General features: G+C 46.9%; 1 protein-coding gene across 13 annotated transcripts in view; it reads right to left on the bottom strand.

Moving 5' to 3' along the window:
• Nucleotides 1–13,987, bottom strand: part of FMNL2 (formin like 2) — a 148,572-nt gene that overhangs the window by 40,136 nt on the left and 94,449 nt on the right. For 7 of the 13 annotated variants that reach the window (XR_012629541.1, XR_012629542.1, XM_074873866.1 and 4 more), the window contains exons 6-9: nucleotides 13,152–13,304; nucleotides 11,596–11,715; nucleotides 2,793–2,901; nucleotides 1,472–1,548 (exon numbers count right to left, since the gene is read on the bottom strand). Coding sequence is in view for 10 of the 13 variants with exons in the window: in XM_074873866.1 (XP_074729967.1) it covers nucleotides 1,472–1,548; nucleotides 2,793–2,901; nucleotides 11,596–11,715; nucleotides 13,152–13,304 (459 nt within the window). In the remaining 3 variants the exon portion in view is untranslated. The remainder of the gene's footprint in view (nucleotides 1–1,471; nucleotides 1,549–2,792; nucleotides 2,902–11,595; nucleotides 11,716–13,151; nucleotides 13,305–13,987) is intronic. The other 6 variants (XR_012629543.1, XM_074873869.1, XM_074873873.1 and 3 more) reach the window with 1 other exon arrangement.

Below are 13,987 nucleotides of genomic sequence, written 5' to 3'. Positions count from 1 at the left end.
AAGAAATACCTTTTGGCTTTCAAAGGGTCAAGGCTATCTTTGGAAACCAGATAAAATGTTCACTTTCCTAGGAAATTTTAAATGTATCATTTTCAATTCTTACTCATCAATTTCTTTCCCTGCCACAAGAAGAAAGTCCAAGTTCTCTCAGACAGGATCAAGGGGTTCTTACTACAGATGTTCAGGAATCTCCACTCCAAGGGCAGGCCACGAGCCGTGTGCGGGGTGAGGGGGGGGTGATCTCTGTCAGTGGAGAGCCTGGGGGGCTGCCCGGGTCTCCGAAGCTGGCCGGAGCGCTCCCCCGCCAGCTGTCCACACCTCTGGGGTGGCACAGGGAGAGGACACATATGGCTGTGTTGGTGGCAGCCGTATGGGCACAGCCAGAGATGACAGAGCCCCCACGTCTCTCCTCTGGGGCCGGGATTAGCTCTGTGGCATCGCTCAGACCTCCTGCTTCCCTTTTTGCACCTCAGCCAACCCTAGGCACTCAAACCTCCCATTTCTTCAAAAAGCATGACGGGGATAAAACAAATGAGGTTTTGAACAGCACTAATGTGAAGTTTTGTCCTCAGATTATTTTAGCCACGTTTGAAAGCTTTTTTTTTTTCCTAAATAAACAGAAATCTAAATAACCTACTTCCTTCAAAAATGAAAACTTGGGCTGTCTCTTGATCACCCAGTCTCGAGGCACAGGACACCAAAAATGATAAAAACAATAAACTTCCTACATCCTTCCCATCTATCCTGTGTCCAAGCTCGCTGACTTAGGGCTAAATAAAAGAGAGGAAGGAAGCACCTACTTCCATCAGGGCAAGATTTCAAGCAGTGTACTGTAAGGCAAGCGGACAGCCTAAGCAAAGGTTGTATAGACACATATATAGTGCTGTGTAGTTTAGTCTCACCCCCTGGTTTTACCTTGCTTTGCAAATATCAGTATCTCAGATTTGGTTTCGTTAAGACATGCAAGAGGTCGGCAGCTCCAGGCTCTGGTGGAGGAGGCTGCCAGGGTCACGAGGGTGTGTGGGGAGAGGACGGGACACAGTCTCGCAGCCCTCAGTTCCACTGCTCGTTTATAAAACTGTTACCGTGGCACAGAACAAGAATTAAACCCTCACCCGAAGAAATTCAAATCTAAGGATCTTTCAGACAAAATTCTGTAAAGAAGATTTTCCTGCTCTTCAGGAAAATCCCACGCTAAGCTGCTCATTATCAGCAGGGTCTTCTTTGCACTGCAATAGAGCTGGAGTGCTTAAGCAGCAAATTTTCAGCTGAAGAGTCAGTAGCTCCTGAAACCAAAGGAACTAGATGGCAATTGCTCATCTATTTGCACCGTAATACAGATTTAATCCGATTCAGAATGAAGTCTGATTTTTGCTACAGGTTTGTGCATAAACATACCCCTGGAATTCCCTTTCCAAGTACTCTTTAACTTACCTACTTATTAAACTCTCTAAAAGCAAGTGCAGCCTACCTGGGATTCTTGTTGTTCAAACTTAGTGCAATTTCGTTAACGGCATGTGGATGTGACATGACCATATTGAATCCATACTGAAAAGAGAAGGGGAAAATATTATTTCAGTTTTGCGACTGAAATTTTTCTTTTTAAAATCCAACAAATTACATATCTTGTGTACAGATCTGGTGGCAGTCTTGCGCAACGCTGTAAGTCAAACAAAACATCGTCGAGTTTACCAAGTCAGGCAGGACATTTCCATCTACCACCGTGCCCAAAAACTTCTCTGCCACTAACAGTGGTGAAAGAAATTGGTTTGGCCATGTCAGCCAACAAAACGGGGTCCAAGAGCTGCTCCAACACTACTGCCAACCCCTCTGCTCATCCTTTCCTCCCTCCAACCCCTTTTTCATTCTGACAGCCAAGTGCATCATTTACTCTCTAAAGAGAAATTGCAGTTCAGCTGCCAAAATGACTTGTTTTCCAGCACGCATGATGCCACAGAGCGACTGCATCATGCAGATATCGCATGAGTACTGCTGGCTTTGCTCTCCAAAAATGAAAAAAGTACTACTTTGGAAAACTCTGTATTGGTTATTAGCACAAGATCATTGTTTGCATCCTTCCCATCAGCTGTAAGACACGCTGTAAATCCCAGGGAGCTGCTATCCCTAAGGGCAGAGTTCACATATGCAGCCGTGTTAGAAATACCTCGTATGACCATACAACTTGTAATAAAGGTATCCACCACAGCCTTTCTTTGAAGCATATAACTTCTAGCTGTTACTGTTTTAGCAAAAAATTCCAAGTGTCTGAAGCTACCTGGGCAAGCCACATGATCACAGCATCCCACTGAAGATAAAAGAAAGTCGTGAAAATAAAATTAGCTTTGGTCTAGTTTATTCTTTGACTTGCAGTTATTGCAATTGCTTTGCCAGAAGCACGTAACAAGAGCAAAAACTTGGGTTTTCCATCAGCGTACAGCTCTTCTGAAAAATTCTCGTATTTCCTAAGTGTTAGCACTAAATTCTGAGACAAATAACTTCAGTTGTGTAGCTGCTTGTCCCATCAGTTAGTGCAAACTGAGCCCATGGCTGCAAACAGGAGTCAGCCCAACACGCACACGCTCTTATCGATGTGTGTCTTGAGATCTGTAGTAAATCATCTGCACGGGTACACAAGGACTAGGTTACATTGCTTCCCAGCTACACTGCCTAAAAACGAGTAAGAATTTAAACCTTTGCATCAGTTTTATCTGAACAATTCACCACTAACCTTTTCCTCCCCTGTCCCAACAACAAGAGAGTTATGTGGTACAAAAGAACAAAAAGGGAAATACCTGGTAATTCATTATGGCCCGTAAACACATGATGCAGACGTGAACATCATCTTTTTTACTCACTAATCTGGAATTTTTTAATGTTCTTCGGCTTGGCAAGGTGTTATACCTGCAAACAAAAACAGCCCTTGTCAATCACAAGACTATTTTTAGGTGGTAAGAGTTAAGGAATGGGTGAAAATGCAGACACCTTTCAGTTCTGCAGCAACCATCAGACAATAAACATGCAAATAAAGCAGAAGAAAGGCCAGGGGCTGTTTCCACTGGCAGCTTAGGAAGCTCCAGGGGCAGGGCTCCTCGCCTGCCTGCCTGCTGGCCACCGCTGCCCAGCCCAGGGCCAGCACAAGCCACGAGCTGCCGGTCCCAGCCCTTCCACCCAGCACGGCAGCACGGCCCATCCAAAACCAGGGAACTCCACCTTGGGGAAAGAACGATTCACCCTCAAGCAGTGGCATGCTGGATTTTCTTTTTTCCCTGCACTTTACTTTGCCCAAGCAATGGCACAGACTTTTAATGGAACCGAACATTAGTAGGCATCAGCAAATGTATTAATTCCCGCTGCATTTCATGTAAGAATGGTGCCTCTCTTCTATTCTGCAGCTGAGCTTTCTGAAAGCCCTCCAAATTATTTGAGGAAAATACAGCCCTTAGGAACTTTCCTCAGAAAAGAGGCATTAACTGTTTTAATTGTAACCCCTAACTGGTAAATCAACATGGAATTCAATTAAATAAGTACAAGGAATAAACACAAAGGGAAATCTTTAAATCTGTTATTTCTATGGCACAGTAAATGAAAACCACATTTCAGCTCTTCCTGAGATACTGCTTATTTTCTTTAAGAAAAAACATGCTTCGTGAGCTGAGCACAGGAAATTGGAGCCAAGGAGATGGGCCGCCATACAAAATACATGTATGTTCTTACGTGTGTGAAACTGGGTAAGCAATGAGAAGATTATTACGGTCAAGAAACTCTTTTGCCAGTGATTCACTAACTGCTACAATGGGCCGATGGTGTCTGTGGTGAACCCTGAGACCAGCACATTGCAGGACAAACCCCATCCAAACTAGGGGGGTCTGCGGGACCCCCCTGGGCTGTGCCAGGGACACGGAGGAGCAGCCCCAGCTGGCGGCACCGCGGGCAACGCCGACAGCGAAGGTGAAGGGTGGTGTTTGGGGTTAGAAAAACACATTATTTATCCTGCTCCCCAAAATTTACAGCGTAAAAACAGCCCAGAGAGAAGGTTCAGGCAGGTTCTTGATTGGCTGCAGCACACCCAGAGGTTTGCTCCTGATTTACACCTATGCAGGTGAGAGCAGAGACCAGAAGGGCATCGGCTCGGAGCCTAATGAAACCTCTAGGCAGGCACAGTAATCCTGCTTTTCCAACTATCACACTTGGGCCTGAAAATGGAGGAAGAAAGTATAAGAATCTGCTGAGAGGAAAACAGAAAGAAAAATAACACGATGCACATGCAGTGATGTGCAAATTCTGACATTTGTTACGCAAAGAGCAACTCCGCCAGGGGAGGAAATAAATTCATAGATGAAGCTTCGCTGCTGGAGTAAATGCAACCTCCGGTTAAATGAAGGCTTCTTCAGACAAGTGCAGCTGGCCTCACGCTCGCCAGTGCCACCTCTGCAGCCTGGAGAACATACAAGGGAAGGCTCTTCTTCTCTTTGATTCGGGAAAACAACTGCAGTGGGGGAACGTTTTGGGGTTACAGCATCCTTAGCTCTGCCTCCAGCCCTTAAATTAAATGGATCAGTGCTGGTACCCAGAAGGGCAACGAAGCTGGTGCAGGGTCTGGAGCACAGGTCTGATGGGGAGCGGCTGAGGGAACTGGGGGGGTTTAGTCTGGAGAAGAGGAGGCTGAGGGGAGACCTCATCGCCCTCTACAACTCCCTGACAGGAGGGTGCAGAGAGGGGGGATGAGTCTCTTGAACCAAGGAACAAGTGCCAGGACAAGAGGGAATGGCCTCAAGCTGCACCAGGACAGGGTCAGACTGGCTCTTAGGAAGTATTTCTTTGCAGAAGGGGTTGTTGGGCGTTGGAATGGGCTGCCCAGGGCAGGGGGGGAGTCCCCATCCCTGGAGGGGTTGAAGAGTCGGGTTGACCCAGTGCTGAGGGATCTGGTGGAGTTGGGAACAGTCAGGGTGAGGTTCATGGTTGGACTGGAGGAGCTTCAAGGGCTTTTCTAATCTCGATGACTCTGTGATTCTGTGAAGCACAACTGCAAATGCTCACTGAGGCAGAGTGAGAGGGTGAGCTGGAGAACGGGAGAGCTTCCAGGGGATACGCAGACCTTTTCCGTCTGAGAACCATCTCGACACTCCAAGAAAGTATGAGTGGCATGGAGAGAGTCAATGGGGAATGATCTGTCATTATTTCTCCTAACACGGGAAGTATGTGGCATCCCGTATAATTAGCAGGTGACAGGATCAAAGCAAACCTGGCAATTTTCGAGGCACTCCTCCACACAGTGCTCTGGAGAGCGGGAGCTCTTCAGCACGGCTGCTGTGGAGCCAAGAGCCTGGCACGGGCTCCAAAAGCACTTACACCAGTTCATTGAGGAAAAAATCCATCAAGAACTATTAAACACAAGATGCAATCCTTAGATCAGGATGTCTGAATCTACAGACTGCTGGAAGCAGGAGCACGTACCAGGAGAAACATCACTGGGTATCTGCCTTGCTCGTATGGAGCAAGTGCTCTAAGCACCTCCTGCCCTGGGCAGCATCAGAGAGGGCATTAGACAGGGCTGTGGTGTTACCACACTTCGCTCTTTTCCTCTTTCTTTCCTCTGCATATTTTGAGTGCGTTTGGGGGGTTGCCCTACTTATTGCTGATGCTACTGTGCAGTTACTTGTGTAACCCATGCTACTCATTTTGTTTAAAGAAGAGGTGTAGCTTTTAAAATCAGTGATTAACATTATTATTATTAATAGTAAATATTAATAATAAATATATGAACAAATAATAACAGACTAGTGTTATTCTGACTCACTAGCTCACTCCCTGACACAGAGACCATACTTGCAAACTTTCTCACTTTAAACGTACAAAACAAAGTAAATGAGGTAGCTGGCACGAGGGTCTGGGGGTACGGTGTGAGTCTGGGGGCAGGGTGTGCCGGGCAGTGACCACAACTCAGCAGCACCCTTGCTGTGTGGCTGCGGGAGCCTTCCCTGCACCGCAGCTCCGGTAGGCGCGGGAGGAGAGCAGAACACGCGGCGAGCTCTGGAGAAAACCACCCTGCCCGCACAGAGCCGGCGACTTGCAGGCTTCGGCAATTATTTCCCATTGCTTTCATTTTCCAGGAGCACTGAGATGAAAGAAACCCCAAAATTCAAAGCAGAATTCAGTCAAACTGCTTTTTTTCCCCCCCCATATATATGATTGCATAAATCAGCTCAGGGCACTGCAGACGGAATTCAGGTTTGCGAGAAACATGACCTAGTTTTCCTGAGAACAGCGAGCGGTTAAAGCACGGCAGCTGGGTTTTGGGGACCGGACCCCGAGGAGGGGCACATTCATCTTCCAAACCTCCCTTCCTGGGACAAAAGAGAAGCAGTGCAACCTCTAACTGGGAGCCCTACATCAAGTCTGAACTGGGAGGTGTGGAAGCACTGCCAGTGTTGGCTGGAGAACGTGTAACCACACGGCACTAGCGTATTTCCATATGTATTTCACTAAATATGAAAAACACTGCAATAAAAAGATGTAAAAGTCATTTCTAGTCATACAGAGATCATTCCTACAATGATTTATCTCAGTTTTAAACTACTTAAGGCTGCATACATTATTTTCCTTTAAATTTTAAATAAGCAGCGTAATTAATCTTTATCATGCCACTGATAGAAGAAAAAAAATCTTCCTCAGTGCCTGGTGTATCAACTCCTTAAGTATCAGAATGTCTTTAAACATCTGACAGAGTTTCGTCAGCCGCAACAAATGGGAGCGAGTCTCCTTAAACTAAGAAAAGATGACCATAAAGCCAGAATTTGGCATTTCCAACTGCTTGGGGAGCGAGGAGAAACAGAATTGGGAAGCACGGATACTCTGCAACACAGCAGGACGCTGGAGCACGCTGGGTCCGATCTCCCTGGGAACTCACCCTGGGTGGAGCCTTCCCGGGCTGAGATGTTCCCCTCTACACCTCTCACTACCCGCTGGGCTTTCCTAACCAAAACTGCAGAGCAACGCAGGCACCCAAAGGAAGGTTAGAGGTGAAGACAACATTCTGAAGAAGTGAAGAAGCCCCCCCAAAACCCAACAGGGGCTGCGGATGTCCCATCCAGCCACAGCCAGGCAAACGGCTGTTTTGCAGCCTGGAGATGTTCGCTAAGAGGATTCTCCTGACCAGTTAAGCAGGCAAAACCCGAGGTAGCTGTCATGTTTTCCTTCCCAAAACCCATAATGACCCCCACAGCTCCGGCCCCTGGCTGCACACCCTGCTCTGTGTTCTCCCCGCCGCAGTCCTCCTGCCTTCCCCCCACCGTCCCGCACGTCCCTCGCTGGGGGTGGGTTATTCAGCGATCAGAGAAACTCAGAGCCCACACCCTCCCGCTCGCAGAGCTTCCACCCCTCCTAGTTTACAATTAGGCTGAGAAACGGGCACAGAATATGCAATCGAGAGCTGCAGTGCAGAGAAAATATCTCTAGCACAGATGGGATTCTGCCCTAGATTTAGATCGCTTCCCTTCAACAGATGCAAATTTCTTCACAGAGACATGAATGCCAAGAATTAATGAGGATTTTTTATACAGAAACTCTTTTACGACAACTCTACACACTGGAACTAAGGCTCAAGATGCTTCCTCTGTATTAGTGGCAATTGCAACGACCCCTGATGTTATTTGTTTCCTTCCTAAAGGCAGGGCAGTAGCTCTAACACCTCCCTTTACGCGACGTGAGCCAAGCCAGGGCGGATGATCTTCTTTTGCTTTTATTTCATTTCTTGTTACTAAACATTAGGCTGATCCGAGCATCTGGATGAATCGTTGGTTTTGATTTCCTGTCTGCTGCAGGTCAAAGATTATGTCACCAAGAGTATATTTATCCTGGTAATTAAATTCAGATGGTTCCTCTTTTACTTCCTCTGCCCCTCCTTTAAAGAAGAACTATAAAACCTTACTTCTGAAAAAAGCAGAAACAGAAAGCCTGACCATGTGCAAGCTCCTGCAGCGTGTAATGCTTTCCTCCTGCCAGCCACCAGCGGTGGGTATGGGATGTCACACGTGGGGAGGGAGCTGCTCCACAGCTTCGTGCCTGTGCTGCTGGAGGTAGGGGGAAGTAGGCAGGATCCGGCCTCTCCATAGCCGGGGCGCTGCACCCGTGTGGGAAAACCAACAGCCGTTAAAACCAAGGCTAAACCTCTGCTGAAAACAGGCAGTACGGTTTAAGGTTCTTTTTCTCGCCTAGATCTAACAGAAGTACGTTTCTGATCAAGAATAACTCATTCATCATTTTTATTCAATTTGTTAACACTTCAGTTAATTTGGTGCTTGTAAAGGCACTGCCATGGTGTCTCTGGAGCCCAGGCTGCGCTTCTACCCACCAGTCACCCACAGAGAGGTGAAAAGGACCATTCAGCCCAGTCAGCCTGAAGAAATGAGTTTTGCTAAACTACTCCTGCCTCCACGTCCACGTGATTTCGTTAACACGATCAGCAGAACTGCTAAAAATGTCCAGTGTGTCCCGGACTCATCCAGCACTTTGTACAACCAAGACCTAAAAAACACAACACGCGAGGGCGTCAACAGCTCACGCTGACACTGAAGACCCGCAGATGGATAACAAAAACACCTACACACCAATTTGGGATACTGAAAGTAAGTAAAAGCCCTTTCCACCATGGTGAGTAAGCATAAATCTCAAGACAAACTCCTGCCATCTCCACCATCTGCAATGGGAGGACTTTCATGCTTAAAACGAGGACGTGTGCCCAGTCCAGAGGTGCACAGTTCTAATGTGCCGCATTAATAACGAATACAAATTACAGCTGGTTTCTCCAATCATTTGTATCTTGCCATCTGCTAAAGAACACCATGCCCCCATTTGTCTCCACTGGCCCCCTCAGAGTAGGAGCAAGGAGAGCTGGGGACAGCCCTCACCACCCCGCCGGCAGCTTGCCCAGCTCTGCGTGGGCTGGGACTGCTGGTTTTCATTGGGGTTTGGGGGAGTTTGGATCACATTTCTGCAATTTTGTCGTTGGAGGTTTGGAAGAGGTGGTGTTTGTATTATGAATGTCCTTCTGACAGCAGAGACGGACTTTGGAAGAGGAAGGTTTTGGCGCTTCCAACTAACTTTGAGTTTCTCTGATCTCTTAGAGCAAGCTCCAAGCTGAGTCTGCTGGACGTGGGGACCCTGAACTTGCACCCATCTGCAGGAGACGAGGCCCAGAGAGGGAAGGACCACGAGCTTGTGCTCAGTGGTGGCCCCTTAAGCATTAAAACCAGTGAGGTGCAAGCAGCTCCTCCACTTGTGCAAGGGAAGGCAGAGCAGGCAGCCGTGCTGCCCGAAAATGTCTCATTTTTGCCCCTTCAAACAGGGGCAACAAAGCTGGTTTGTGCCACAAATGTGAAGAAAATAGATGACTTTGAGCCTGCTGGTTTTGTCTTCATCTAACAGAATCTGGGAAGATTATTAATGCGTAAAGCTGAGGAGATAGTTGTTGCTTAAAAAAGGTGATAAAATAAATTGAAACAGCTGGTTTTGGCCTCCCCCTGTCCTTCCAGGCCACGCACGGCCTACGGACGTGACTGCACACTGAGGAGGAGCTCGGCTCTGGCACGCCGTGTGCATCCCACAGAACTTCCAGCAAGGCATAGAGCGTGTTTCTTCCCCTCCGTATGCAAACACAGACGGGTATTGCAGGGGATTCTCCCCCGGTTCGACCAGGACCGTTACCTACAAACACCCCACACCACCACCAAGCAGGCTACATGAAACTACCGGGTGCAATCAAAGCCCATTGATGGATTAAGATACGTTTGCCTGCATCTCTCTCTCATTATGGACTCCTCAGATTTTCGAGAAAGAAATGAAGTTTCTCAGTTCAATCCACATAAAAACTGAAGTATTTGACTCAGAAGAAAGGGAATTTCTAATGGGCTGGGACATTACAAAGTCTGCATTAATATTTATCTGACAGGAGAGTACGACTCTCATGTGAAAGTAATGCTCTTTCTCCCCAGAAAAGCAGCAATAAATCCCCAAAGGTTCATCCCCGTTTTTATCCTTCTGCCCTCATTTTGGTGTTTGCTTCCCAAACCCCTGTGCCTCCTCTTAAAAAAAAAAACAACCCTCAGTTGCCAAGGAAACCCAGTGAGCAGGGAATTGGCAGGGTTTAGCACTACTAAAAAGAGCTACGGGAAGCCAGTTAAAGTCACAATTAGGAACGGGTAGCCTCAGCCACGCAAGAGAGCAGACAGAAAGCCTCCATGCCCACGTCACCGCCAGGCGAGCTCACACCGCAGCGAGCTTGCCCTGCCTGGTTGCTCACTGCGATGGAGCTGCACTGTTTGCGAGCATGCAAGGGTTATACCCCTTCCAGTAAGTCCCTAGTGTTGCTTTGTGCTTATCTCCTCTTCCTTTTACTCTAATTAAACATGTACAGCACACATCAGCTGGGACCATACAGGGTGCTGAGGGCCATGGCAGGTTTACTGCTGTGAACCCTGAGGACAGGCAGGAGAGCTGGTGCCATGACACTGCCATACAGGCACCAAAAATGAGAAAAAACGGTGTTAAAGCGGGCACGAAACACTGTCTCCCCAAAACGTCTTGCTGTTTTAATAAAAAGGAATGCAGGCCAAACCTGTTCTCATTTTTCAGACTGCTAGGGCATTGCGGGGATGAGTCCAGCTCCTGAAATTTAAATTACCCTGTTAAGTTTGTCAACCTTCTCCTTTTCCATCCACTTCTCCTTTTCTCTCCGTTCGAATGCTTTTCATAACAAAGAGAGAAGAGGAGCTTCCACAGAGCAGAACCCATGGCCTGGGTCTCTGCATGTCCCAGACCCATCGATAGGGCAGAAACCTCCTGGTTTTGACCAGAAACGCCATCCTGCACACCCACCGCATGTGATGAGCACCTAGCTTGTCCTCAGGAAAAGATTCTGGTTTAGTGAACTAGTATTTTCTAATTATACAAAAAACCCTTCTTAAAAACTTCCCAGCTACTTTTATTTAATACACACAGTCCCCAGCTATTGAAAAAATACACATTTTAAAACAATTTAATTTTTTTTTTATGAAACACAAACCAAAGATGCTAATTCCACATAAAGGTTGGACAGTTTCTGCCCAAGCTGCCCCTGTACAGAGATGGATCTGCAGGCAGAAGGGGGGCACTTGGCTGAAAAATACTGTACTAGGTTGCATTTCTGTGCCAGTTTTGGATATGAGTGAAGTCTCTCTTTGTAATAAAATTGATGATAATAAATCACCAATTGCAATAAAAATGATGAAATAACACGGACAAAGACTAAGGGCTCTATCTTTTAGGTGTGAAACTAATAATACTATTTGCAGTATGATAAAGAAAACCAGTATCTTGTTTCAAAGTAAACCACGTTTTACTTTCTTTTAGAAAATCCCACTCTACGGAAGCGAACTACACTTTGAAGTTATAATGTGATAACCACACATTTTGGAGAGTGAAAACTCCCGCTGATGCTCAGGCGGCCGCTCTCCCAGGATGCGTGATTACCAGATTATAGGGCATGGGGAGCAGTGCTAGCCACGTGGCTCCCATGCCTGCACAGCCCGGCCGGTGGGCAACCTTGCACCTGGGACTTACGAGATTTTCCGGCTCGAAGCCTCATCAGCAGAGCGCAAAGTGAAGCCGCTCCAGAGGCAGTTGGCTGAAAAGCAGCTCTGGCAGCATTTGAACTGAAGTTGTTCAGGCAGAGAAACCAATCTGATGGTATGTGAAAGGAGGATGAGAGCAGAGGAAGGAAGGATGCGAGAGAGAGAATCGGAGAAGAGTGAAAGAGGGAGGGGAATGAAGGATGCAAGGAAGGAGATGTTGAAATGGAAAACCAAAAAGGTAAGGAATAAAGGGGGATGTGAAAAAGGAAATGAAGAGAAAAAATGTAAGAGACATGTAATGTATACCTGACTTACGCATTTCTAGCATAACTAATGACAAGCACACCTCCCAAAGACCGAGAGCAGAATCAGACATCCTCCTGCAAGCACAAGACTCTACCATTTCTCTGTCCAAGTAATCAAAGATTAAACAAAACCAAAACCACTGAGACCACCTTTGCAACATTTAAAAAAACCCAAATCAACTGGTCAAGTGCTTTTGCTGGACTCCACGGCCTGTATCTCTTTACCAGAGCTGTGTGTCTGTCTCCTCCTCTCCACTGCCTGATGTCTGTGAACTACATCTTCCATGTATCCCACCCGCTACCACACAGGCTGTGGGTGGAAGACACCCACCCAACATCAGCTAAAGGGCCTACATTACCATTGACTAACACACCAAAACTCAGCCTCTGCTGGAAGATGTAGGGAAAAGCTGCAAGTCCTCGCTGCCTCCCTCTTTTTTGGACTCTTCTACACTCACAGTACTATGTAACAGAACTCCATAAAAGCCAAAAAAAGAGTCAAAAAGCATTCAACAGTCTGAGCTGCGCCCCGAGGTAACAGTACTGCTGGACTAAAGGTGGTGGTCAGTCTGGTTTATAAGAGTGAAGCATCAAAGGAATGTAACAGAGTTGACTGCCATTCAGCTCTGGGAAGCAATCCTGCCTTTTCCACAACATTTAAAAAAAAAAAAAAAACCAGTACTTGGAAAGAGAGGAATAAAGCCTGGAAGCCTGGGGTGGTGCTAGAATTAACAGCAGGTTTGAAGGATGGAAGTGGTCTTTCAAAAAAAAAAAAAAAAAAAAAAAAAAATCATGTTCATAGCAGTACGGAAGGAATGTGCTGCTAGAAGAGACCTTTTCGGACGAGATGCCAGATGGGAGCTCCAGCCTGGCCAGGTCCATGGAAATCTTGAGATACATTTTGGAGAAGAGGAATTGCTTCCTCTGTGCAAGCCACATTGTACCTGATGGAAACGCATCGTACATCCTGAGATCATTCTGCCATTGGAAAGGGAGGCAGAGTTATTCTTGTCTCTTCCTCAACTGCTGCGTACCACTGCCCTGCGCTACTAGCTTAGCATTTCTTTCCACCTCAAAATCATCAGTACAATGACAGGTTTCCTATATATGTCAAGCCTACTCTGTGAAAAGAGGGAAGATGAAAACTATTCTAATTGGAAAACCATCCTGACTCTCCTCCTGCCAGCAACTGGGGCACTTGCTGTTTGCAGGTCACCCACTGCCTGACTAAACACCTTACCGTAAAGTCGAGTGTCTGCCGGAGCGGGAAATGCTGTTGCCAACTGGTGAGGGTAAATTACTGCCTCTGTGCAGGTCCTCAATAGAGCGGCTCCAAGGTTTGGACTTGTCCATCGAGTTTTCCACATTGTTCTCCAAACTTTCAAAGTCAAACCTGAAAGGAAATAGAAATGCCAACGGCGGATTAGATGGGAAAGATGCACGTAGCATTCTCCTGTTCAACGTCTGCAGATTTGAGTAGGTCCCAAAAGATTACCAAAAGGAAGGAGGAGAGTAAAGCGGGCTAACCTCCCTTCGGCTGCAACTCATCACGAGCTTCAAACACACAGTGCAGCAAACATGGACCTTACAGACTCACAGAGTCATCAAGGTTGGAAAAGGCCTTGAAGATCCTCCAGTCCAACCATGAACCTCACACTGACCATTCCCAACTCCACCAGATCCCTCAGCGCTGGGTCAACCCGACTCTTCAACCCCTCCAGGGATGGGGACTCCCCCCCTGCCCTGGGCAGCCCATTCCAACGCCCAACAACCCCTTCTGCAAAGAAATACTTCCTCAGAGCCAGTCTATCCAACCTTGACAAAAGGAGCAGCTGACCACACGAGCACACCATTTGCAAGGCTCAAACAGCCACAGATTATCCTACTTCAATATAAAATAAATACAACATCAGCTGCTTTGCTGATGAATAGCCCTGCCTTGAAGGAAGGAGTGGCAACGCTTAAAGCTGTCTCCATTTTACTTCAATAAACCATCGTGCAAGTACTAATTCACTTTCCTCTGTCAATATCTGATTGTTTACACCGCTTGGTTGGCCCTCATGAATCTCTCAGCAT

This window comes from Strix uralensis, chromosome 6 (genome assembly GCF_047716275.1).
Source record: "Strix uralensis isolate ZFMK-TIS-50842 chromosome 6, bStrUra1, whole genome shotgun sequence".
Classification (NCBI taxonomy): domain Eukaryota; kingdom Metazoa; phylum Chordata; class Aves; order Strigiformes; family Strigidae; genus Strix; species Strix uralensis.
This window is presented reverse-complemented; position numbering and strand designations above follow the sequence as displayed.